Genomic DNA, 27,768 nt, shown 5'->3' on the forward strand with positions numbered 1-27,768 from the left:
TGAAAATCTGCATATAACATTTCTTTAAATCCTCACCCGTGGATGTTTTTCATTGACTTTAGAGAGAGAGGAAGGGAAAATGAGAGAGAGAGAGAGAGAGAGAGAGAGAGAGAGAGAGAGAGAGAACGAGAACATCGATGCGAGAGAGAAACATTGACCCTTGCCTCTTTTTTTTTTTTTATCCTCATCCGAGGACATTTTTCCATTTTTTTTTTGTTCAGATAGAGTGAGAGAGAGAGAGAGAGAGAGAGAGAGAGAGAGAGAGAGAGAGAAACATCGACGTGAAAGGGACACATCGAGTGGCTGCCACCCGCACAACCAACCAGGGTCGGGGACAAACTGCAACCGACATACACGCCCTTAGCGGAAACCGAACCCGGGTCTCTCTGGACTGCAGGCTGACGCTCTAACCGCTGAGCCAAACCGGCCAGGGCAGACCCACTGCCTCTTACATGTGCCCCAACTGGGGACTGAACCCACAACCTGTGTATGTGCCCTGACTAGGAATCAAACCTGTGACCCTTCAGTGCATAGGATGATGCTGCAACCAACTAAGCGATACTGGCCAGGGCACATATAACTTTTGACTCCATAGTCTTCTCTTCTTTGCTTCTGTATATTCAACCTACAATGGATTGAGATAGTATTGGGAACGCAAAAATACTGTTTTTGAGCCGCAGTTGGTTGAATCCGCAGATGTGAAGCCATAGATAGGAAGGGCCAACTATATATGTTGAAAAAAATCTGCATGTAAGAGGACCCATAAAGTTCAAACCAGTGTTTGTTCAGGGGTCATCTGTATATCTAAGCTGAAGGAGGATGAATAGTTAAATTGAATGACCAAAAACTTGGAGTCAGAAGAAGTAGGTCAAAAGCCTTTTTCTCCTTCAAACTTCCCCCATCCCCTACCCCCTAACTAACCCAGTCACTCTCTGTGCAACTGACCCACGACAAATCATTTGATCTCTATGAATCTCAATCTTCTCATCTAGAATCAGGGGGAAATATCACAATGTTGACTTTAAAACATGGCCTCAAATTCTTTGATAGACTTCCCATTGAGAGGTGTGGTCTCTCTCCCCTTCCCTTGAGTCTGGGCAGGTTGTGACTGCTTTAACCAATAGAGATCAGGGAAGTGTTTGTTCTGAGACTTCTGAGGATAGGTCATAAAAGGCATGCGGCTTCTGCTGCAAAAACATGCTAACAAGTATGATGAAGAAGCCACATGTAGGTGCTTGAGTGACAGTTCCAGGTAAGCAGGCCTTCCAGCCATCCCATCAAAATGCTTGCCAGGTTCACACAGAAGTCATGTGGATCTGCAATCTGAGTTGATTCAGCTCTACCAACTAAAGTCCTCCAAACCCATTCAAGTCATCTCCAGCTGCTGGCATAGACATTGCAAGGCAGTGATAAGCAATTCCCTCTGTATGTTGTCCAAATTCCTGATTCACAAAATCTGTGAGCATAATAAAATGTACCCATAAAGTGACTGTGGAGCTCAAATCACCCAGTAGATGTGTGGAAGCATTTTGTAGATTATAATGCATCATAGGCAGTTAATTTTTATTGCTCAACAATTGAATAATAATAGTTAACATTTATTGAGCTTTAACTATGTGCCAGGCACTTTTTAGAGCACTTTACATGTTTTGATTCATTTAATCCTCATAACAACCCCTGAGACAAGTACTATTATTATCCCCATTTTACTTATGAAAGAATTGAGGCACAGAATGGTTATGTAAAATGTCTAAAGTTACAGAGCCTCTCATAAACGGCAGAGCTGGATTGCACGCCCTGGTAACTGGACTTACTCCTAATCTTACATAACAGTCCTACTTCATTTTGGTTTGTTTTCATCTGCTGATAAACACATTTTCTGGTCCTCTTTCTAAAATGAAAATCTGGGTGACTCTTTTCCTTGTCTAAGAGACATTTAAAGAGAAAATCTAGAGCCCTGGACAGTTTTGCTCAGCGGTTAGAGCATCAGCCTGTGGACTGGAGGGTCTGGGTTTTATTCCTGGTCAAGGGCACATACCTGGGTTGCAGGTTCAATACCCAGCCCTCGTCAGGGTCATGCAGGTGGCAATCAATTGATGTGTTTCTCTTGCATCAATGTTTCTCTCTCTCTCTCTCCTTGCCTCCCTTCCACTCTATCTAGAAAAAAATCAATGAAAAAATATCCTCAGGTGAGGATTAACAACAACAATAACAAAAAAGGGAAAATCTAGGGTACTGATTAGGATGTTATTTTTGCAAAAAAAAAAAAGAAAAGGAAGTTCATGCTTTATCATTGTTACTCTGAGGATATTTTTCCATTGATTTTAGATAGAGTAGAAGGAAGAGAGAGAGAAACATTGATGTGAGAGAGGGACATCTATTGGTTGCCTCTCAAAAGACCCCCACGCGGGCTGGGGATCAAACCTGCAACCCAAGTATGTGCCCTTGACTGGGAATCAAACCCATGACTCTTCAGTCCTCGAACTGATGCTCTAATCACTGAACCAAACCAGCCAGGGCTATCAGTGTTACTTTTTATAAGCTTTTGCTTGGTCATTGCTATCAGATAAAAAGAATAGTCAGTTAGCTGGAGACATAATTAATCACTACAATTTAAATACATGAACTTCTGTGTCATATACTTCTAATCACAAGAAAGCTACTTATTGGGGTTTTTAATTGCAAACATGACACTTTTGTCACTCAATAATGGTCTAAAATTCCTTCTCCACCTTCAACCTATCCTTTGACTCACTCCCAAACTGATCTGATCATGCCACTGCCCTGCTCAGAAACCTCCATGGCTCCCTATTGTGCAGATAATCAAAGCCAGATCGATGAGTTTTGTATTATCAAGACTGCAAAATGTGGCTCTTGCCTATCTTTCTAACTGCATACCCTGCTATATCCCCTAATCAATCTGTCCTCCAGGTTACGTCCACCTCCTCAACTTCCTCCATGTCCACTTTCTACGTCTTTACTCACACCGTTTCCTTCTCCCTTCCAGCTCCACTGGCCCCTCAAGTTCCAGCTCATGTGCCAGTTCCTCAAGAAGGCTCTCCCGGATCGTTCCCATTCTGAATCCGAACCAAACTCTCCTTGCCTGTGTTTCTAAGCCCTTGATATCTCCATTAGAGCATTTATCACACAATTTGCTCCTTCTTAGAACTAGAAATGTGTGTGTCCTCTGCTGGACTATGTTTCTTCCTCAGACCATAAGCTTCTTTAGGAAACAGACATTGATAGGATACCTACCATATAATAGGCAGCCAGCAATTTTTATTCTGAACTAAGCCAGAATAAAAATTCCTAGTGGATATAATATATGATATTAAGACTAGACACTAAAACCTTTACTTCTTGATAAAATACAATGTGTTTACATTAAAATTTAAACTCTGTCTGAATGGTTCTAAAATTATCCTTCTTGGAAACAACTGCATCCTATCCAACTGAACTGAAGGATTTTGTAGCTTAACTGAGAGTATGTTGATTATTATAATGTGCTCCATTTAAAGTTCTCCCCTCGCCAATACAGTGTTCTTACATCCATGGCACCCTTTCGCACTTTTACTAGCAGATGTACTAGCAGATGACAAAACAAATAACCACCATAATGGAAAAACTTGAAAAAGTGATTTTTTCAAATTATTTCCTATAATTGGGTAGTTTTTATATTGTGGAGCCCAGAATATATATATAATACAGCCATACTTCCTGCCACTAAGAGATCAGTTCATATTATGAGATTACATAAATTAACATTTTACAACGTTTCACACAAAATGCCATAACTTCCATGTGAAAATCTACCATTGGTTTATACTTCATAAGGTCAATTTGAGGACACACTTTATGCTCACCAGGGAACAGAGATTTTAAATCTTAATTATGTAATATCAAGACAATGTACTTATGTAACCTATTTAGAAACATGTTATAATCCATAATCAGCCTTTAGGATCCCCTCAAGTGCCTGTAGAAATCTAAAAACAAATGAAGAAGCCATTCTTCAGAACTGGAACAGGAATCAGCAGTCACATAACCCTGTTCTGAGCTGACACTCACACGGACAAGAAAACCAGATGTTCCCAGCACACTCATACCTGAGGTACTTCCTCTCTCAAAAAGGTTGGCCTTTGAGAGACCTATCTCCCTGTATCCCTCCTCTTCCTGGGCCCCAGAAGTGATAGAGATGGCCCAAAGTGAAGCCAATCTTGAGACATGGAAAAATTAGTCACTTCCTCTTGCCACAGCACTTTGAACATACCTCTCTAATGGCATTTATAATAAGTATAATAAGAGATATTATGATTATTGTAGCAGCCACCATTAGCTACACATGCAGTTGGGGCCCCGCACTCTCGGGGCCACGCACAATGCTAAGCACCATACATACATTATTTCATCATGTTGCTGTTCTCTATTTAAGTGCGATTCCCCTACGATGATGACAAGCTCTCTGAGAGGCAGCCGCTATGCTCTCCTTATCTCTGTTTCCCCAGAATCTAGAATAGCCCCTGGCATAGAGAGAGAACTCCATAAATAATGGGTGATAACTGGATATCTACATGCAAAAGAATAAACTTGGATGCCTACATCACACTATATACAAACATTAATTTGAAATGAACCAAATGCCTAATAGTAAGAGTGAAAACTATAAAACTCTTAAGAGAAAATCATAAGAGTAAGTCTTTGTGACCTTGGAGTAGGAAATGGTTTTTAAGATAAGATATCAAAAGCACGAGCAACCCAAGGAAAAAGTACATACAAACAGAAATTCATCAAAATTAAAAAGGGACACCATCAAAAGAAAGTGAAAGACAACTTACAGAATGGAGAAATATTTGCAAATCGTATATCTGACAGGGAGCTTATATCCAGAATGTAGAAAGAAAATTTACACTAACAAAAATAAAACTCAATCAAAAAGTGGGTAAAGGATGCAAATAAACACTTATACAATAAGATATGCAACTGGCCAATAAGCAATATACGTTGATGAGGATGTGGCTTAAAGTTTGGCTTCCCCCCTCTTCTGCCCTTCTATGAGGCTCTGTAAATGGGTAAGTGGGAACTGTGCTCTCTCTGGTCAAGCTGTCCCTCTACAGCAGTGCTTCTCAACCTTCCTAATGCCCAGACCCTTTAATACAGTTCCTCATGTTGCATGTGGGCGTATCTGCATGTGGGCGGACCCTCCTGAAGACAGATAAAGGAGCGGTGTCTCAGTTCCTAAGACCATTGGAAATATATGTTTTCTGATGGTCTTAGGCGACCCTTGTGAAAGGGTCGTTCGACCCCCAAAGGGGTCGCGACCTACAGGTTGAGAATTGCTGCTCTACAGACTAACAGAATTTTTCAAGTGCCTTCTCATGACTATTAGTCCATTAATTTCAGTTTCCTTCCAACTTACTAGAAAAGCAGGATGCCTGTGAGTTAATTTAGGCTAACAATGATGACAATCATTAACATTTATACAGAACTTCACAATCTGTCAAGCATATCTCGAGAACTTAGTTCAAAATGCAAATTCTCAGGCCCCACCCCAGACCTAGTAAATCAGAATCTCAGGGGGTTCGGTCCAGTGATCTGCGGTTTAATAAACTTTAAACTGGTTCTGATGCAGGTTAAAGATTGAAAACCACTGGCTTATGGGTAAGCTCTGTGGCACTCTGGTTATCTGTCTGATGACATATTAACGAGGAAGAGAAACAGACACTGAGATGTCCAGTTAAATCCTGGTCCCTTTGGTAAACTTGGTTTAAGTCACAAGATGCTATACTCATGAAAAGACAGAAAAGAATCTCTTGGAACGAAGAGTAGTTGTAGAGGCAAGCTGATGAATGCTCTCTCTCTCATATAATGTGGTGGTTAAGGTATTTGTTGACATAGGGAAGAGAATGGCTGTTGACCATTTAATACTGAGCTTGGAAAAGGGTTTTTTTCCATGTAGTTTTTGTACTGATCACCTCTAAGAAAAGCTTGAGGTATTACACTCTCCATTAGGCTCTTGGTATGTCTGAGGTTAATAAAATTTCCTACTACTGAAAGCCAAACTAGTCTTTTCTGTTGCCCCAAGAATCCAAAGGGTGGTCTATCTCACCACCACCTGACATCAACATACATACCAAACTACAGGTCAGATTTCTTAGAAGGGCAACCAGGTTTTCAGACACTGCTTTTAAAGCAGAGGCTCTCAACTGAGGCTGACTCTGTCCCACAGGGACATTTGGCAATGTCTGGAGACAATCTGGGTTGTCAAAAGGTGGGGTGGGGGATGCTACTGATATCTGGTGAGTAGAGGTCAGGGGGTACAGCTAAACATCCTTCAGTGCCCAGGATAACAAGGAATGTCAAGAGTGCTGAGGTTGGAAACCTTGCTTTAAAGAGACAGAAAGTTAAGAGAGTGACAGAAACATCACAACTGCATTTTGATATTTAAAGAAATTGAAATACCTTCTGAAAAAGTCTCTAGATGGTTTAGGCACGTCCACAGAGAAGAGCTTCCAAGGACCCTATTAGGATACCTCTTATGCCTTGAAAAAAGAGTAGATAATTGATTTGCTTCCTCTCTTTTTCAAAAATAGCTACAGCATTTTGGTAAGGTAAAGTGTTCCCAAGATAAAATACAGAAGATTGGAAGAAAACATATTGCTTAGAAATAGAGAATTAAGGAAATCAGATATCACATTACAATTTTATGGTTTCTGCTTCACTTATGACCTTCACCTTGTAAAATACAGTGGCTTTTTATTCTCCCTGGTGTCTCTACAGCATCTTTTTTTTTAAATTAAAAAAATATGTCTTTATTAGTTTTTCAGAGAGAGAGGAAAGAAGAGAGAGATAGAAACATTGATGTGAGAGAAACATCAGTTGGCTGCCTCCTGCACGCCCCCTACTGGGGATCAAGCCCCAAACTCCAAGCATGTGCTCTGACAGGGAATCAAACCAGGACCTCTCAGTCTATGAGATGCCGCTCAATCTACTGAGCCACACCGGCCAGGCACATTCATTTGGTAGATAAAAAATACTGAGTGCCTCTTATTTTGTACCTTGGTTTTCGTGACCCTCTACCACTCAAAGTGTGTTCCTTGGAGGAGTAGCATTGAACATCACCTGGGCACTCATTCAAAAATTCAGGTTCTTGGGTCCACTCTGACCTACAGAATCAGGATCTTGGGTGGTGAGGTGGGACCCAGATAGCTGCTTTAATGATCTCCCAGGTGATTTGTGTACTCACTGAAGTTTGAGAGGCACTGTTCTTGACACTTGCTACCAGAGGAACTGGTATCACTTGGGAGCTTGTGACAGAAGCAGAAGCCTGGCCTCTGTACCAGCAGTCTGAGTCTGAACCTGCATCTCCTCAAGATCTCCAAGTAATTCGTACGCACATTAGAGTATGAGAACTAGTCGGACTACCCCGGTTTTCTCCCTACCCTTATTTATGACGGATAGTTTTCTGTTTCCATTGTGGATTCCTTTACTTTATCCTCACCTAAAGATAAATATATCTCAAAGATTCTAAGTGGTTCTCAACCCTGGCTGGATGTGGGAACCACTGGGGAGCTTTAAAACCTATTGCTATGTGTCCCATCCAATTAGAAGTTCTGATCTAATTGGACTGGGGTGTAGTCCAGGAATTGGGATGTTTAAAACTTCTTCAGGAGACTCTCATGGGCAGTTGCAGTTAAGAACCTCTGTTCCAGTCCTTGATCCTCTGTTCTTCTTTCTCCTCTCAGTTACAGATCCCAGCAGAGCCTATCACTTTAAATATCACCATTACCTCTTTCCTGAGAACTAAAATTATAGCTTAATATCAGTGTCTATTTTTAACTCTCACCCTGTTTTAGACATATTGCCTGAGCTGTTCCCTTGTCTCATCAAAATCACTTTTCCAGTAGGAACACATGATCCTTGAGACCCAGCATCCCTGCTCTTCCTCCCTCTTCACTATAGTAAATGACACCGTCAACTTTCTAGTCACCCAGAGTCATAACCTAGGAGTCATTTTTAACCTTTTTTTCTTTTGCTTCTATTTAGAAGAAATCCCCACATTCTTCCAATCTGTCCTTTATTCATTCTTTCAACAGTATTTACTGAATGCCTACTATGTGCTAAGCACTTCCCTAGGCACTAGAAATGCAGCAAGGAACACAACAGACAAAGTAATTTTCCTCTGTAGCTTACATTCTAGTAAATGGGGGTGAGAGATAATAAACCAGATACATATGTAAAATCTATAGCAAAGTGCTAAGGGGAAAAGCAAACCAGGGAAAGGCAATGAGGAATGTGGAACTGAGCGAGTAGGTGTTACAATTTTAGGTATGGAAGCCAGGGATGAACTCCCTGAGAAGGTGATATTTGAGTAAAGATCTGAAGGTGGTGAGGTAGGGAGCCCCATGGATATGTGGGGTATATCTGTGCAGGAGAACAAGATGCAAAAGCCTTGAGTTGGTTGTAACCGATGTGCTTAAGGAATGGCAATGGGGGGGACTGCAGAGTGTAAGAAAAGACAGTAGTAAGAGCCAAGGTCAGGAAGGTAAGGGTTGGGGTAGGTGCAGCCATGATCAAGCCTGTATGGACTTTGTAAGAATTTTGGCTCTTACTCTGAGTGAGATAAAGCCATTATAGAGTTTTGTGGGGTTTTTTTGTGTATATTTATTTTAAAAGGATCTTATGTTTTAAAAGGTTCCCTCTAGCTATTATAATAAGAATGAACACAAAGTGTGCAAAGGTGGAAGCAGAGAAAACTCATAGGAAGCTCTGAGAGATGGGTGGTCGCTTGAACTGGGACGGTAGTGAGGTGGTGAGATGTAGTCAGATCCTGTAGACATGCTGAAAGCAGAGCCCATGTGAGGCATTGAATGTGAGGCAAGAATGAACAAACTCTGGGCCTGAACAACTGCAAGAAGGGAACTGCAGCCCTGGCAGGTTTGGCTCAGCGGTTAGAGCATTGGCCCGCAGTCCAGAGAGTCCTGGGTTTGGTTCCTGCTAAGGGCATGTACCTTGGTTGCAGTTTGTCCCCGGCCCTGGTTGGGGTTGTGTGAGTGGCAACTACTCCATGTGTCTTTCTTACATTGATGTTTCTCTTTCTCTCTTACTCTCTCTCTCCCTCCCACTCTATCTGAAGATAAATGCAAAAATGTCCTCGGGTGAGGATTAAAAAAAAGAAGGGAGCTGCAATTTACAGTTTGGGAATATTGTGTGAGAAGTCGGTTTGGCAAAGAGAGCAGAAGCTCAGTTTTGGACAGGCTTAAGGTTGAGACGCCTTTTAGACCTCCAAGTGGAGGTGGAAGTATAAGTCTCAAGTTGATAATATCTTTGGGAGAATGAATGAAATGACCAAGGGAGTGAGCGTAGACAAAGAGATCCATTTCTGAGTCCTGAGGAAACCCAACATTTAGAGGTCACAGAAATGCAACATTAATGCAACAAATATTTGAGCTTCTGATATAGGTAGGCCCTGCTCCAAGTGCTGAGAATGTATCTGAGAATATAACAAAGGAGGAACCAGTAAAGGAGACTGAGAAGGAGCATCTATAAAGTAATGAAGTCTTAGAGATTTTTTACCCTCTTCCGATTGCAAGTGTATACTCCTTAATTTCTATGTCCTTACCACATCCTGGTTGGCTGTACTAATATCTTAACCAATTCTCCTTTTGTCTTTTCCAACCCTAATCTATCCTTTCCATCAAATCCAGATTGTCCCCAAACAGTACATTTATGAAGTTGTTCCCCATTGCAGTAACATGTGCCAGCTATTAGGGAGGACCATTTCTGAAGTCTTCTTGTCATCATTAAAGGCCTCCGTAGTTTTTCCGTAAATACCTTGCTTTCTTTCCCACTACTCTATCAAAATGTACTGTGCTTATTCCCCATTCAACAAATAACTGGTTTAAGGATACTCAGCTAATAACTGGTAGAACCAATATTTGCTCTAACCGCTGAGCCAAACCGGCCAGGGCGAGCCAATATTTGAATTCAGGGAATTAAATAGAACCCACCCTAGCTGGAGTTTGTGGAAAGCTTCAAGATACACTAAACAAAACAAGATACTTTAACTTCAGTCCTCTCAGACCCAGAACTGGTCTTGGAGGCTGCCCTGGGCGCTAGTTTGTCTTTCTCCAGTTTCAGCTAAGCATAACCCTGCTTAAAAATCACCATGAAGACCCAGAGTAACGTGGCTAAGCTTTGGCTAATGACATTCTCAGGCCATGAACCAACCTCAGAATGAGAAAGATACATTGAAGGCAAATAGGGCTGGTCTTAGTTGTTCACAGTCAGTTATTTTTGTGACAGCTGAGGGGGTAAGGACAACCAGGCTCATCCCTGAGAGGAGAGAGAGGTGGGCTCCTGGGGCTCTACCTGAAGTAAGCAGACAAAACCCCTTTGAAGGTTCTCATTCCAGGTGAAAGCAGCCTACGGCTACTCCAGTGGTCTCCAAACTGTTACATATCTAAACCAAGCTGACCTGAGAGCACAGGTCAGCATTCCCCAATTTTCCAGTTTTTGCTATAGTGGTGATTACCATAGTGTTAACTGGGTGCATATATTCATCATACCTTTGAAAAATGGAGATTGTTATCCCTAATCCATGAACAAGAAAACTGAGACTCAGAAAAATAAATGACTTGTCCCGGGTCCAGAGTTAGTAAGCAAGAGGCAGGAAACACACCCGAGTCTGTCTGACTCCATAGCCTGTGCTCTTTCCAACACACCTTGCGAACTCTACATTTCAGGCCAAATCTCAGGTTTCCTATCATGAATGTGCCTAAGACCAATGCAACTTATTTTGTAAATGCCCTGAGCCTGGAGCGAAGTATGCAGAGTTAACACCTGGCACCTCACTAGTGAGTTAGCAAGGGAGGAGGAGGGCTTTGAACCTTTGAACGGGGAAGGGAAGGGAGTCAGTCCCACCTCCCCACCATACCTCTGCTTTCTGGTCCAACCCTTCCCGTGTCTAGCCTGCTATTTCATTTCAGTGGACTGCTTTGAGCTTTGAGGGGTTTCATTGATCTGATGTTTTACATTTTTCTGGGATGCCTGAGGAAGGGCAGAGTGATGGGTGAAGAGACCTAATGCTAACTGATGACAGGATGAAAGAAATGTAAGGAAATTGCCAGAACTCAATTTGGTTTCCTGGGCCCTATCCAAAGTAAACAGCTCTCAGTTTTTGTTTATTCCATATGGTGACTTTTACATGGGTTGGATCAGCACTTGTTATACAAAATGTCTAACTAGATACTATTCATTTAAATAGATCAGTGAGATAGGAAGCAAACGGTGGAGTGTCCTGAGGGCTGTACAGGCATTACCTTTAGCCTTCGCAGTAAACTTACAATGTAGTACATTATTCCCATTTTAAGAAGAAGGAAGATAAACCTCGTTCGTTCAAAGTGGTGGAGGGACCTGCCCCAGTCATACAGTTAGTAAACAAAGGAGCTGGGAACTGAGCCCAGGTGCCTATAACTCTGTGTCTGTGGCTCCACAGTCTGAGGCAGCAAGTCACAGATGTGGCTTCTGGTTCTGCCTCAGTCACTAACATTGAGCAGGACCACTCGTGTCTCCAGATCCCAAGTGCCTCATATACAAAATGGGGATAAATTTGACTGACTTCACATGCGTGGTTAGCATACGAGTTACTGTTTTGGAAAAATCTTTGCCAGTGTGAAGGCTTTGCAACTATAAGGGCTTATCACTGCTATTTTTATAGTTTGTCTTTTCTGGGCCTCAGTTTTCTCTACCTTCAAATGAAAGGATGGGGCCAGGTGATCTCCAGGGTGCCTTTTCTAGCTCTAAAAGTCTATTCTTTAATAAGTCAAAACAGTCCTGGATTGCAAAACCAATTTGGCTTTACAGGATGCTTCTCTGTGATATATGATATGCCGGAATTTTAAGAGTGGCAACAGTTACAACCTCTTGTGTTTACCAAGGACTGTGAACTCCTAATGCTTATATTTTATTTTATTTATTTACTTATTTTTATTTTTTATCCTCACCCGAGGACACTTTTCCTTTTTTTTGTTCAGATAGAGTGGGAGGGAGAGAGAGGAAGAGAGAGAGAGAAACATCGACGTGAAAGAGATACATCGAGTGGCTGCCACCCGCACGACCAACCAGGGCCGGGGGCAAACTGCAACCGAGGTACGTGCCCTTAGCAGGAACCGAACCCGGGTCTCTGGACCGCAGGCCGACAAGCTAATTGCTGAGCCAAACCGGCCAGGGCCTAATGCTTATATTTTAATATTGAAGGATTCCACTGGAATCAGATGGAAAAAAGCTACCTTAACACATGCTACTAGATATATTAAAAATCTATACAATCAAATCAGATCATTTTTGATCAAATCAGAAAGAGAAAGACAAAAGTGTTATCCTACCAGTCCTACAGACATCACCTTGATTTGGAAAAACCAAAGTCCCTTTTTCTAGTTACTAGTTTAAAGAGAGAGAGAGAAAGAAAGAGGGAGAAAGAGAGAGAGTGAGCGAGAGAGACTGTCCTTTGTAGTAATTATCCTGCTCCACTTCATCAGAAATAAAGTAATCAACGCATTAATCACAAAAAAATTTCTTAAGCCACTGAAAGGCAATTATAAAAAAGCCAACTGTGTCACTCAGAGCACCATGGTAACCAGCATCACCAGGGCATGAAAAAATAGTTGTTAGTCACTAGAATCTGGCAGTTTGGCTTGCTAAGCAACACTATAAAAATAGCAGTGTAACAACCCATTATCTGGAGGTCTGACTTTGCACGGCTTTGACTCTGTTCCCAGAAGGAACTATCCCAGGTTTGTATACCAACCCCATACCCCAAACACCTAGTCAAAGCCTAATTAATCATTTATTCAACAAATATTTATTCAAGCTTATTGTATACCAGGCACACGATTCCCAACATGTGTATTTACTTGGTTTCTCAGTTAAATAAAAGCTCTCAAATAGGCTCAGAAAGAGTGGTTTTATGATGAGTGGGGCAGGAGTTTGCTCGAGGTGGCTCAAAGAGAACCAGCAGCTGATAGCCAGTGGACAGAGAAGAATAAAAAAATAGACAGAGAACTGCTTTATAATACTGCACAAAATTACTATTCTCATGACCATGCTTCTGTGTCATCAAGAAAAGGATCCTTTGCTCAGGAAGGCAGAAATGGGTATAAAACATTTTAGAAATATCACTATCAAAAATGGTTAAAAGATATACTTCAGCATTTGGGGGAAACAAATTATGTTTGACAAATACCTCATTCTACCTCATCCTCCATTTGGCTGCAGGAAAAGCAGCACTGTGGTCATTGCTTTGCCAGCACTCAAATGTAGCCTTGGCTCCCTCTCCGCCTGTATTTTTCTAGCTCAAGCTCCTGCCTCATGTGGAATGCCCTTTCCCATCATAAGTGCTTATCAGAGTCCCTCTTTTCACTTCCTCAGAGAAGTTTTCCCAGATCCTTCCAGGGAATTATTTCTCCCTTCCTCCTTCCCCACAGATGTTGTCAGGATGCCCTTGCCTGTCCCCTGGGCTGGTTGTATCATTTCCATCAGGGCCCTTTCTCCTCTCAGCTCCTGGAGGGCAGGGTCTTTTCCACATTTATATCTACATCTCTCGCCCACAGCCCTGGTAGCCTGGCACTCAGTGAATGTTACTGCATCCAATTGCCCAGATAACACTGACAGTCACTACAGGTTGAGGGAGAGTTGGCTGGCGGAGGTGGCGTTTTCCCTCGTGGATGTTAGGTGGCCCAGGAAGCCCGCATGGCACCCACACTGGCCCTCTCTCCTCAAGCCTTTGCATTCTGCTCCCTTCTCCTGGAGAGCTCTTCCTGTGGTACACTCCTCACCATCCTGTAGGACTCAGCTCAACTATCGCTTGAGGAGCAGGAGTCTGTCCTTACCTACAGGACCAGGTGGGGTCCCTAGTTTATGCTCTCATGGATCCCTATACTTTTTTCTTCAAATCACTTGTCATTGTTTGTAATTATTTGTGGAACAGACAGCAGAAAATAAAAAGAGAACTGAGAGTTATTATCGAAGGTCCAGGGATCCCAAATGTGGGCCCAGAGGTAAAGCAGTTTCCTAGTATGTACTAGGAAAATCCACAAACCACCCCCTCCTGTGAGACACCCAAATGCTTTAAGGGAGCGAGAAACATAACCAAATGTATTTAGTTGTTAAAAAATGGAATTGAAGTGAGGTACTATATTCTTCAAATAAAAGAGAACTCACAAAAGGATGATAAAAAGAGGAAATAGAATTTAAGTGCAGCCTGTGGGATTTAGATTAGATAAAAAGATAGTCTGACAATAAAGGCTGTTATACCCTGGAAAAGATAACTAAATCTAAAAAAAAAGTATGAATTAGATTTTCTCTCAGATTTTTCAATGCCTCTTCCAGCTTATATTCTATTGTTACCTGGTATTTCTTTTGCCAGGCTGAGAAAAAATTATTGCAGAACAATATTACAACAATCATAATGAAAATTTTAAAAGAAATATAAACTCACAATTTTCGCACCTTGTGTAATTAATTATTTTTACTCTTTCTAGTTTCCTTTTTTTTTTTTTATCCTCACCCAAGGACATTTTTTGCATTTATCTTGAGGGAAAGAGGGAGGGAGAGAGAGAGAGAGAGAGAGAGAGAGAGAGAGAGAGAGAGAGAGAGAGAGAGAGAGAAACAGAGATGTGAGAGAGACACATCGAGTGGTTGCCACCCACACAACCCCAACCAGGGCCGGGGACAAACTGCAACCAAGATACATGCCCTTAGTGGGAACCGAACCTGAGCCTCTCTGGTCTGCAGGCCAACGCTCCAAATCTTGAGCCAATCTGGCCAGGGCTCTAGTTTCCCTTTTTTTTCTTTCTCTCTGTACATCATGGACTAAGCTTTGTTTGCTCTAAATATTACTCATCATTTAGTAACGTTTAACACATTTTAAAGCACATTACATCTAATTATACCAGTGAAATACAACTTTGAGTGACTATAACTTTATTTTCTTTTATGGAAGACAAGAAATGCAGCACTAATGTTTTGGTAGCTTTTAAAAGAATTAAACAATGGGGAGATTACTCTTCCTGATAAAAGTGCTCACACAAGAATTTGGATTCATAGCAAAAAATGGACTTTTTAACCAGATTATTCCTCATTAAAAATGTTACTGAGAACTTACTGGCTATTTTGAAGGACATTCAGCAACAGGCCACATGTAGTAGCTGGCTGCTCAATGTCTCCCTTGTTCACAGCTGCATTCCCAGGGCCTACCACAGAACCTGGCCAAAGCAGGGATTCAATAAATATATACTGAATGAATGAATGAGCAAAGACTCATTATGGATATGAAAATGACAATAGGCCATTTTACATACTTTTACATGGCTATGCTACTCTACAGAGAGAGTGACCCAACACCATGTGGGTTATGCTCCCTTCTGTTTAGGAAGATGGTGTTACTAACCCAGCAGAGCTAAGTTGTTTCACTGTGTTAAATACCAGAGCTGCAGTGCGCAGAGGTCTCTGACTTCAAAACAAAGTTTTATCCCTTTCCTTCTGTTGTCTATACAGCAATGGTTTCTTCTAAAGACAATCCAACAAAAGAGCAGTACACTTTAGAAATTAAGTGCAATAAATCTCTAAGGCTCCATTTTGTAAATTAGTCTTCCCAAATTTTAAAACTCAACCCCACGGAGACAATAGTGAAAATAATACCATCATATATATAAATCACTCTTGGGATTAGAATGGGATATTTGATTTGTGGGGAAAAAAAGGCCACGAGTTTTCCCTTTATTTTCTTTTTAAGAATTTGATTAAGGCTGCTATTATGTGCAATATATTTTTAACATGACAAAAATATTGAGTTATTATTCCAGGAGAGTGGGATGATTATCTTCAGGCTGTTTTCATACTTTTTCTATTGTTATATATTTTTCAATTTTCTATAATAAGTATGCAGTATAGAAATTTATCAACTTCAGTAAAAAAATTTATAAAAGCAAAAAACCTAACCATAAATATTCTCTTCTCCATGTTCTCAATGATTTTTTATATTTCTACTATAGCACTTTCATTTTAATACTTTATGTACAGGTCTATCTTATCCATATATTTGTATGCTAAAATGTGGCTTGTGAACTGCAATGTTGTTTGATGTTCAAGGTGGGGAAGTAGGTGGGCAGAAGGTGAGTCCAGCCTGCCTTCTAGCTTTACAAAGTGGACTACTATTCTCTCATTAGGCTATAGACTCTTTGGATTGTATCTCATACACCCAACTCTTAGTACACTGCTTTGAACATGAAAAGGGCCAGATAATTGTTACAATAAATAGGTGTAGCTAAAGAAGTAAATAAACAATATAAGCAACACTCCTCTTCTAACATTTAAAATTTGACTTTGGGCTCTTGCTGGGTAGCTCAGTTGATTAGAGTGTCATTGTGATACGTCAAGATTGCAGGTTCAATACTCGGTAAGGGTACATAGAAGAATCAACCAATAAATGCATAAATAAGTAGAACAATAAATTGATGTCTCTCTCTCTCTCTCTCTCTCTCTCTCTTGCTCTCCCTTCCTCTCTCTATAATCAGAAATAAAAATTTTAAAAATAAACAAATAAAAAAAAAATTGACTTTGTCTGGCTGCATGGTCCCAGATAGATGATGGGGCTGGAGGTAATTAATTCATTTACCAGAGTTCTGCAGATTCCTTCCATTATATTAAAGTTCAAGTCATTCAGTCAACATTTATTGAAAATTTACTTTGTGTCATACCCATTGTTAGGATGCTAGAGCTACAAAGACAGATAATACACTCTTTCCCCCCCAGCTGCTCGATACATGTATTAGCAGCCAAATAAACAACAGATAATAGAGCCTGTGAGTTCAATAACAGAGATAAAGAACAATTAAATTGGGCAAAACTGAGGTTTATAGGAGAAGCTTCACAGGGAAGGTAGCCGGGTATGCTGAGTGCCAAAGGAGGAAGTGGAGTAGGGATGAGTCAGGCAATGCGTATTCCTGACAAAGAGTATGGCATGAATAGAGACAAAGGCAAGAAATAGCACAGTGTGGTCACAAATTTAGTGTTGCTTGAGCATATAGCTGAGGCAGGGAGTGGTGAGTGATGAGACCAGAAGGGTAAACATGGAGCAGGTGATGAGGGCACAGCTTAGACTTCATCCTGCAGGCGGTAGAATGTGCAGAAGAGTCTAAAGCAGGGGATGACATCACCAGAGTTTATTTTAGTGGCACTGGAGAGGACAAATTTGAGGGAGACAAAAATTGGAAGAAGCAAAACTTCTTAGGAGGTATTTGCATAAATGAGTAATAGATTTGTGTTTATATTTAATAATCATAGCTAACATTTACTATACAAAAGTTACTTAATAAGCATTATAATACAATATTGTCTTAATATTTCAAGCAAGCCTATGAGTGAATGCTATTATTATCCTAATTTTACAGCTAACAAAATAGACAAACTGTTAAGTGACTTGTCCAAGGCTAGGACGCAGCCTGGAAAGTTTGGTACCAAAGCTTATGCTCTAAATCACTATCCCATTTGTTTAATTTCGTCTCTTGCATTAGAGTGAAAGCTCCATGCAGAAAGGGATCATCTTGGTGGTGTTTTCCACTGTGCCTACATGGCAGGTAACTATTGTTGGGTAACTATTCAACACAGTAACTATGTGTTGAATAAAATCAGTGAATAACCTAAGTGAAAAAAATAGTGGACTAAATTATGTATAGATATAAGAAATACTTTGGATGAAATATTGGCAAACTTTTTGTAGACTTTGGTGATTGTTATGGACTAAATGTCCATAAATTCATGTGTTTCCCCTCCTCAATTTCTTATGTTGAAGTCCTAAGCCCCACTGTGGTCTCTGAGGAAGTAATTAAGGTTAAACAAGTACATAAGTGTGGGGCCCTAATCCAACAGTTAACTGTCCTTATAAGAAGAGGAGAAGAAATCACAGTGTGTTTTATGTTCTCTCTCTCCCTCCCTCTTCCTCTCCCTCTCCCTCTCCCTGTTTCTCTCTCTCCATGCACTTAGGAAAGGTCATGTGAGGACCAGTGAGAGGTGGCCCTCTGCAAGCTAGGAAGAGGCTTTTATCAGAAAGCAAATCAGCTGGAACCTTGATCTTGGACTTTTAGTCTATAGAACCATGAAAAAATAGATTTCGGTTGTTTAAGCCACCCAGTGTACGATGATTTGTTATGGCAGCTGGAGCCGACTAAGACAGTGATTAGCAGGATAAAGGTGGGTGGTGAAGGAGAGGTTTTTAGCCTGGAAGACTAGAGAGGCCGTGGTGCCAGTAATTGGGGTAAAAAACCTGGGTAGAGGAAGAGGAGAGATTGGTTATGATCAATTGAACAAACAACACTAATTTTTCTGAACTCAGGGTTTACCTCACTCAAACATAGAAATATAGAAGCTAGCTATTTAAAACCATTTATTCAATAAATGTGTATCCATCTCCTAGCCATGGTGACCACTGTGCTCATCCTGAGAATACAAAGTAAACAACATTCATTCTCTGCCTTCAAGGAACTCACAGCCCATTGGGGAGAAATACTGTTACCTTTTGTAAAGCTAGCATGTTAGCTGGAAAGACCATTTTCCTTTTCTCCACTTTCTAAAGACCTGGGGATCATCAGAAGTATACAGGTAAAATCCCATATGGCCAAGAGTTTTGGAGTCACATGAAATGGATTTGAATACGGGCCTTGGAATATACTAGCTGAGTGATGATTGTAGGCAGTGTTACGGTTCTCACTTATAATTGCTGAGTTGTTTTAAGATCAGAGAAAAAAGGTAGGTAGAAATGTTTTATAAAATGCAATATGCATGCTAGCAATTATTATCATTATAAAAGCTACTTTTCTAACCTGCAGAAACCAGAGGTGAATCAGCCATGGGCAGCAAGTCAGAGGTGAAAGGCTAGCTTGGAACCCTGTGGGTGACAGGAGTTCTGGGATGGGAAGGGAAGTAAGAATGGGGTAGTGGGACACAGAATAGGCTTTGGGGTCCTGTAGATCTAGTTCAAATCACAGTTCAGTCAGTTATTAACTATGGGAAATTGAGCAAGTCACATAATTGATCTGCACTTTAGTTTCTTCATCTGTAAAATGGAGTTAATAATACCTACCCCGGAGGGTTGTTCTGAGTACATAAAAGGCTTGGCATGGTGCCTGGCAGAGTTGTCACTCAATTAATGGTAACTGTTGTTCCTATTAAAATATTATCATTTTCCTCTCCTACCTCCTAAGGGGTTTGTGTAGGTAGTGAAGTAACTTGAGATGCCAAGAACTGAGGGAAATGGAAGGGCTTTTATGACTTACTTAAAAAGTTATTTTTAAAGGTAAAAAAAAAAAAGGAATAGTTCAACTTGGCTTTCCTCTCCTAACCTATGGTGCAAACATAACTCTTTCAGAAATTACCAATATATTATATAGCTTGGAGCCACTGAACACACACCATGATAATTATTCCTTGTATTTATTCTGTCCTAAGTAAATCTATCAATCACTGTTAATAAGGGTTCTCCAAAGGCAATGCTTCTCAAACTTTAATGCACACATGAGTCAGCTGAAGGCTTGTTAAAATGCAGACTTATTCTGTGGATTTAGTGTGGGGCATGACATTCTGCCTTTCTAAAAGCTTCCAGGTGAGGTCCATGCTGCTGGTTCGTGGACCATTCTTGGAGGAAAGAGCCAGGCTCTGAAAGGATGTGAACATACCTTCCTTGGCGTGGTGTTCACTGTAATGGCCTGCTTCCCCTCCGTGATCTACCTAATTACAAACTAACTACTAAAACACTAACAAGCCTTTACAGACCAGATTTAGAAATTCTGCAGCAGGACTCATTTCAGATCAATAGCGACTTTTTTTGAGTAACCTATTCTGTGCAAAGCACTGTGCCAGGCTCTGGGGATACACAGGTTAGTAAGACACAATATCTGCTTCTAAAGGCTGTCCTCATTCTAACACTGTATGCCCTTGTAGACTGGTAACTTTCTGAGGGCAGTCTTACTATCTCCCCTGTTGCCTAACACTATGTAGATGCTCAATAAATACTAAATGAATGAATCAATGGGTTCACAGGAGTTTCATTAAAAATGTCTTCTCAGCCCTGGCCGGTTTGGCTCAGCGGTTAGAGCATCGGCCTGTGGTCCGGAGACACCGGGGTTCGGTTCCCGCTAAGGGCATGTACCTCGGTTGCAGTTTGTCCCCGGCCCTGGTTGGTTGTGCAGGTGGCAGCCACTTGATGTGTCCCTTTCACGTCGATGTTTCTCTCTCTCTCTCTTCCTCTCTCTCCCTCCCACTCTATCTGTACAAAAAATGCAAAAATGTTCTCGGGTGAAGATAAAAAAAAAAAAAATGTCTTCTCAGCCCTGGATGGTTTGCTCAGTGGTTAGAGCGTTGGCCCACAGACCAAAGAATCCCGGGTTCGGTTCCCGCTAAGGACGCATACCTCAGTTGCAGTTTGTCCCTGGCCCTGGCTGGGGTTGTATGGATGGTGGCCAGTCGATGTGTCTCTCACATCGATGTTTCTCTCTCTCCCTCCTGCTCTATCTGAAGATAAATGCAAAAAAAAAAAAAAAAATGTCCTTGCGTGAGGATTAAAAAAAAAAATGTCTTCTCGTAGCACATGACAATGAGACACTTAAACTGCACTCTATCCTAAATATCACACGTAAGAGATGGCTAAGTTAAACTGAGGCTGATAGGGTAGACATTAATACAATCTGCCTGGTGTCATTATAAAATGAGAAGAGAGAGAGACTCCAGGGATAAGAAAACAGCAAGAAGGTGGCCATCTGCAAGCCAAGTAGAGAGGCCTCAGAGGAAACCAAACTGATGATACTTGATCTTACCCTACCAGCTTCCAGAACTGTGAGAAAATACATTTCTGTTGTTTAAGTCACCCAGTGTGTGGTATTTTGTCATGGCATCCTTAACAAACTTACACAGATTTTCACAGCTTTTATTGCCAAATCCAAGACTCCCTTCTGTAGGGTACACAAAATGGTAGGATAATTCTAAGTGTGGATGGATGAACCTCAGAGTATTGGAAGAACTGGAGGGAGACAGACTGAAGAAGGTGAGATAGTAGCCTAAATTGGGCTAAAACAGGTGCTACACACACCCACACCCACACACCCCCCCACACACACTTCCTCCCCTTCTCATGATACCAACACAAAGTCTAGGGCTATTCTCTTCCCAAATCTGAGACTGAAAGCAGCTTTTTTACTGTTTTCTCCTTGGTAGCAGCAGAAGGACGATCCCAGATATCTTTCTGATATCTAAGAGCTAAAGACTACCTGTGATGATAAGACAATGAAATTGAATTTTTGACAAACAAAATAAAAAACATACAGTCAGCCCTGGCCTATTTGGCTCAGCGGTAGATCATCGGCCCATGGACCAATGAGTTGTGGGTTCAATTCTGGCCACAGGCACGTACCTCAGTTACAGTTTGTTCCCGCCCTGGTCAGGGTGGTGTGGGAGGCAGCCAGTTAATGTGTCTCTTCCACATCGATGTTTTTCTCTCACTACATCTCTCCCTCCCTCCTACTCTATCTGAAGATAAATGGAAAATATATCCTTGGGTGAGGATTTAAAAAAGACAAAAAACACACACAGTCAAATAAGATTCCTGCTAGTCACAGGGAAGCTACACTTGAAGATTAATTCTAAAGTCAGGGAATTATTATTTTTTGTTTAGCTTAGTTTGTAATAAATGTGCCAACTCATATGTATAGATGAGTACCTCCTTCAAAATAGTCATTCTGGAAGGTCCTACTTTTTTCTAACCATGGCACTGTTCAGATCATTTCTGGAATCACTTTTAGAGACTGTGAGACAGTCTTCTGAATGCTCTCAGAGGTGACTTTTGAAGTGGATTTGATTTTAAAAAACAACCGAGGATTCTTCTAGGTCAACTCTGGTTAACTAGGGAGACCAGTCAAACTGTGGAATGCCAGGAGGACTGACCCCAAAGTACTAATATTTCTTGGGTGAATTGTTCTCAAGCCCAGAAGACAGTTTCCAAAGACAACACCAGACATGTAGTGAACATGTTATAAGCATGACATCACACGGGGGATGGTGACTGCTCTGAAGGAAACACGTTTTCTTTTCAAGTGGATATGCAAGTTTTCTAGTGGTTCCCTTTACCAGAATATTTCCTTAGGTCCAGCTCTATCCTACCTCATGGGAACATAGTTCCCAGAAGTACAAGGACCTCACTTCCTTAGTCAATTTTTAATCTCCAACCTGTGCACTTGATGTATGAGGTAGATGGTGGAAAATTCAATAGGGGGGAAAGAATGTCTAAGGTGTTTGGGTCTTACTCCATGTGATTCAAAGGTCATAACTAGGACCCAAAGAGAAGTTTGGGAGAAACAAATTTCTACTCTATGTAAGAAAGACTTTGTCAGCAGCTGGAGCTGTCCAGCAGTGGATTGAGTTTGCCCTGGAAATAGTGAGCTTTCAGCCCTGGGAGGAGTTTAAAACAAAGTCGGCTTGTTATGGGAACCTGTAAAGGTTCCTCCTGTAATGGGTTAGTAGCCATATGCAATGACCTTCAAGGACTATCTCCAAAGTCTATTCTGCACAATACCTGGCAAATGGTAGGCCCTGAAAAATACTAGAATGAAATGAATGAGAAAATGGGGCATCTTGTGAGCCAAGTTAAGGGGAAGAGGCTTGGAGCTCAGTCAGCTGTAAGGAAGGTAGGAAGAAGTGAAATTAAGTCATGAAGTGGGGTCTATCTTGAGTTTTTGGTACCACGGGAGAATTGCTTTGGACACCTGAGGTCTCACATGTTTATAAAAGGGTAATACTTTTGATGGGGATAGGAGTTGAGAAAGGACATAGACCACTGCTCACCCTTCTTAAACTCTTCCAGCACCGTGTCCAGCCGAGTATCATTGAAGACGCAGTGCAGGGGCCGGTTGTAGAAGCGGGTGACAGTGAGGAGTGGGGTGCAATCGTCGGGGTCCACGAAGGCCAAGTCCTTGACAAACAGAATGTCCACAATGTTGTGCCGCTGGTCGCCCTCATACACCGGGATGCGAGTGTAGCCACTGCGCAGGATCTCGGAGACTGTGGCGAAGTCCAGCACGGCGTCGGAACGAAGCATGAAGCAATCTCCGAGGGGGGTCAGCACCTCTTCCACCACTTTGGTACGCAGCTCCAGGGCACCCTGGATGATGTTGAGCTCTTCCTTTACCAGGTCGTTGTAGGGGTCCGCGGCCCGCAGCGTCTCCAGCAGCTTTTCCCTTGTGTAGAAAGTGCTGATCTCCTGGCGCAGCGCCCAGTCCAGCAGGCGGCCCAGCGGGTAACACAAGGGGAAAGCGGCCGCCATCAGAAGCCGGGTCAGGCACACGCTGTGCGAGGCAATGGCCAGCCCGTGCCGTGAACACACCGAGTAGGGGCAGATCTCCGAGCCCAGGAACACGGCTCCGGTACACACAAGCGCCGGCAGCCACGGGAAGTGAATCCCCGCCTCGCCGTAGTCTTCCCCCGGATCCCCGACGCCCGGCGGCAGCGAGGTGTACAGCCAACCGGCCAGGGCCGCGTTGGCTCCGGCTTGGCCCAGGAGCAGCGTGCAGAGCAGATGGGTTCCCCTGCCGCGCACCGCCTGCACGCGGCGCGCCTGCTCTTGCTCGGTGGCCGAGCCGCTGTTCCGCAACACCCGTAACTCCACCGGGTCCAGCGAGAGCAGGCTTAGGCGCAAGCCGCTGAACAGGGCAGACAGGGCGAGCAGCAGGAGCGCTCCGAGCGCCCGCAGCCACGCTGGGGTCAGCAGGCCCTCGCCTGGCCCGTACAGCCGCGGGCGGACGCGCAGCAGGAAGCCGCCAGCGGCGCCGTGGTGGTGCCAGGCGCGCCCGTCCCAGGCGCACAGCGAGAAGAGCTTCCCGCCACTGCCCATGCCGCCCCTCTCTGCCTCACCCTTGCGCAGCTCTCGCACTCGCACCTGAACTAGAGCCGAGCCGGCCACGCCTCCAGGACGCAGGGGCCCCAGAACCTCCACATCCGACGCCCAGTCGCTCTGCTCGCGGCAGCGCTGCGGCCCCGGAGGGCGCGTGGGGACAGCGCTGGGCGCCAAGCCGCTCCCGCCTGGCGGCTCCTCTATAAACACGAGCCGCGGAGCCCAGTCGCCGGTGCTGTTCTCTCCCAAGGATAGGGTGGGTGCGGGCACCGGCGCCGCTGGCGCCGCGGGCCCGGGCTGGAAATAGACGCGCAAGAGGAAGCTGGTGCCTTCTGCCGCCCGTAGGGTGCCTCCCTCCAGGGACACGCGGCCTCCAGCGGTGTCCTCCGGCCTTAGCCCCAGCAGCCAGGCGGCGGCGGCCGGGGGCCGAGGGGACAGGGAGAAGAAGAGCAAGAGCACAGCGCCCCGGCTGCAGCAGTCCCGGACTCTGACACCCACCGCAGCTGCCGCCATCCTGCACCCGGCGCGGCTGCACGTGATACTGCAGAAAGCGGAGTGAGAGCTGGAGGGAGGAGGAGCCAGAGGAGGGAACCAGCCCCAGGGAGGTCACCACGTGTACGCCCCCTGGGCTGGAGGCAGTGAGGATGCAGACCTTGTTAGGACAGGAGGTCCTCCCAAGACACTGGAGATGGTCAGGAATCACTGCACGGTGCATAACCCTGACGCACTTCAGTATATCTGAACTGCATCCTGGGGAAAGCTTGGCTTGGAGCCGGGCCTCCTGCTTAAGCGAATTCATACCCGGCAGTAATTCCCTGCCGGCCGCTCTTCCCCCATTGGCCGGGGAAATTTCCCATCGTTTTGTTTTCTCCTGCCGCTAGCATTCCCCCTTCTGGTCAAAAGATATTCTGGAGGCAGGTCTTGAATCTGTGAAAACTTTGTGTTTAATCTCAGCTGATCTTTCATGTTTAATATTTTCTAAATTAAATTCAATTATTTGTTAAGACTGGAATGCCCATCAATCAGTAAGAAACTGTTGAAATAAATCATGATACCACTGTGTGGTGGAATACTATGCAGCAGGAAAAAAGAATGCCATTGATCCATGTGTTTGTGATATGGAAAAGTATCCAAAGTAAGAGTTGAAAAATAGCAAGGTGTAGCGCTGGTGTGATTCAGTGGTTGAGCGTGGACTCATGCACAAAGAGGTCCTCCTTTTAGATTCCCGGTCAGGGCACATGCCGGAGTTGTGGGCCAAATCCCCAGTGAGGGGCTTGCAGGAGGAGGCCAATCAGATGTTTTCCCTCATGGATGTTTCTCTCTCTTTCTCCCTGTTTCTTCCTCTCTTCCTCTCTCTCTAAAATCAATAAAGAAAAAAAAAATTGAAAAAAGAAAAATGGCCCTAGCCGGTTTGGTTCAGCAGTTAGAGCCTTGGCCTGCAGTCCAGAGACACCTGGGTTCGGTTCCTGCCAAGGGCACGTACCTCAGTTGCAGTTTGTCCCCGGCCCTGGTTGGGGTCGTGTGGGTGGCAACCACTCGATGTGTCCCTTTCACATTGATGTTTCTCTCTCCTTCTCTCTTTCTCTCTCTCTCCCTCCCACTCTATCTGAACAAGAAATGGAAAAATGTCCTCAGGTGAGGATTAGAAAAAAAAAGAAAAAATGGCAAGGTGCAGAACAATGTGTACTGTTTGTGTTAAAAGTATTTATGTATAAATTTGTATATACATATATATTAGATTTACTAGGCAGAGTAAATGAAAGAAATTTGTAATAGTCTCACCTCTGCGGAGTGAGGAGCAAGACTAGAGTCTGGAAGCTTGGTTGAGAGAGACTTAAAATACACACATGTACATGTACACACACACACACGCAGAACAACATACACACAGAAAGTTGCCAAGATAACTAAGATATCCCAGTACCCTTTACCTAGTTTCCCCGATGGTTATATCTTAACTATAGTATAAAACCAAAAGCAGGAAATTGATACTGATATACTGTGTAGTTCTATGTCATTTTATCACACGTGTAGATTTATATAACCATCACTGCAATCAAAATGCAGAACTATTTATTCTATCACCACAAAGATCCAAGAGGAAGACTTTTTACTGAATTCCTTGTATTGTTTGAATTTACCATGATTTTTTTTTACTTTATATTTAGTTTTATACATTTATTTTTTATTTTTATGTAATAAAATTCACTTTTTTTTTTTTTATCCTCACCTGAGGACATTTTTCCATTTTTTGTTCAGATAGAGCGGGAGGGAGAGAGAGGGAGAGAGAGAGAGAGAGAGAGAGAGAGAGAGAGAGAGAGAGAGAGAGACATCGATGTGAAGGGACACATCGAGTGGCTGCCACCCGCATGACCAACCAGGGCCGGGGACAAACTGCAACCGAGGCACGTGCCCTTAGCGGGAACCGAACCCGGATCTCTCTGTACCGCAGGCAGACGCTCCAACCGCTGAGCCAAACCGGCCAGGGCATAAAATTCACTTTTTGATTTACTAGTCTATAAGTTTTGACAAAAGCACATTCATGTAACCATCACAATCAAGAAAAGACTGAGTTGTTTTCCCTTATAATTTCCCTTTTTCAGAATGTCATATATTGAAATAATACAATATGTAGCTTTTTGCATCTGGCTTCCCTAGTTAGCATAATGCATTTTGAGAGTTATCCATGTTGTTGTGTTTATCAAGAGGTCATTTCTTGTTGTGGCTAGATACTATCCCATTATATGGATGTATCACAGTTTATCTGTTTACCAGTTAAAGAACACTTGAGTTATTTCCAATTTGGGGCAATTATGAATAAAGGAGCTATAAATGTTCATGTGTAGGTTTTTGTGTGAACATACATTTTCATTTTTCTTGAGTAAATTTACCATAGGTCTGTATTACTTTTTAAAATATAAAAGTAATATTAATTTGGCATATTACATTTGGTACCTCTTATTAATTTAAAAAATAATTGCTTTGTGTGAAATCTTATTTTCCATAGACTGTGTGAGAACCTGAAGATATAATTAAGAAAGCCTTACAACCCTGGCTGGTTTGGCTCAGCAGTTAGAGCATCAGCCTGCAGACCAGAGTCCCCGGTTCAATTACAGTCAAGGGCACATACTTTAGTTGAGGTTTGATCCCGGGTCCTGGTTGGGGTCGTTCAGGAGGCAGCTAATCAATTTGTCTCTCTCACATCAGTGTTTCTCTCCCTCCCACTCTATCTGAAAATGAACGGAAAAGTATCCTCGGGTGAGGATTTATTTATTTATTTATTTATTTTTTGTGGAACGTGCCCCTAACGGGAACCGAACCCAGGAGTCTCTGGTCCACAGGCCGATGCTCAACCGCTGAGCCAAATTGGCCAGGGCTTGGGTGAGGATTTAAAAAAAAAAAAAAAGAAGCCCTGGCCGGTTTGGCTCAGCGGTTAGAGCGTCGGCCTGTGGTCCGGAGATACCCGGGTTCAGTTCCCACTAAGGGCAAATATCCCAGTTGCAGTTTGTCCCCGGCCCTGATTGGGTAGTGCTGGTGGCAGCCACTCGATGTGTCCCTTTCACTCTGTCTCTCTGTCTCTCCCTCTCTCTCTCTCTCCCACTCTATCTGAATAAAAAATGGAAAAATGTCTTCAGGTAAGGATAAAAAAAAAAAAAGAAAGCCTTGCAGAGGATAAATACAAATGGTTAAAAGTTACCTTTTTTTCATAACAAACTCTAATCATCCAGAGTGGAAATAGCCCCTTTCTGATTTGGGACTAGATAGGCCTTAGCAGGCTGCTGGTCACATTCCTACATGGGCTTCCTTTTCATTCTGCAGGGAATGTGAACCAAACCTGC

General features: G+C 42.9%; 1 protein-coding gene across 4 annotated transcripts in view; it reads right to left on the reverse strand.

Annotated features, from left to right (window-relative positions):
- CNNM1 (cyclin and CBS domain divalent metal cation transport mediator 1) overlaps positions 1-24,466 on the reverse strand; it is a 49,414-nt gene extending 24,948 nt beyond the window's left edge. For all 4 annotated transcript variants that reach the window (XM_036265372.1, XM_036265370.1, XM_036265369.1 and 1 more), the window contains exon 1: positions 22,885-24,466. In XM_036265372.1, coding sequence (XP_036121265.1) covers positions 22,885-24,442 — 1,558 coding nt within the window. In that variant the 5' untranslated portion in view covers positions 24,443-24,466. The remainder of the gene's footprint in view (positions 1-22,884) is intronic.
- Positions 24,467-27,768: the final 3,302 nt, after the last annotated feature.

The sequence above is a fragment of the Molossus molossus genome, unplaced genomic scaffold (genome assembly GCF_014108415.1).
Source record: "Molossus molossus isolate mMolMol1 unplaced genomic scaffold, mMolMol1.p scaffold_m16_p_17, whole genome shotgun sequence".
Lineage (NCBI taxonomy): Eukaryota > Metazoa > Chordata > Mammalia > Chiroptera > Molossidae > Molossus > Molossus molossus.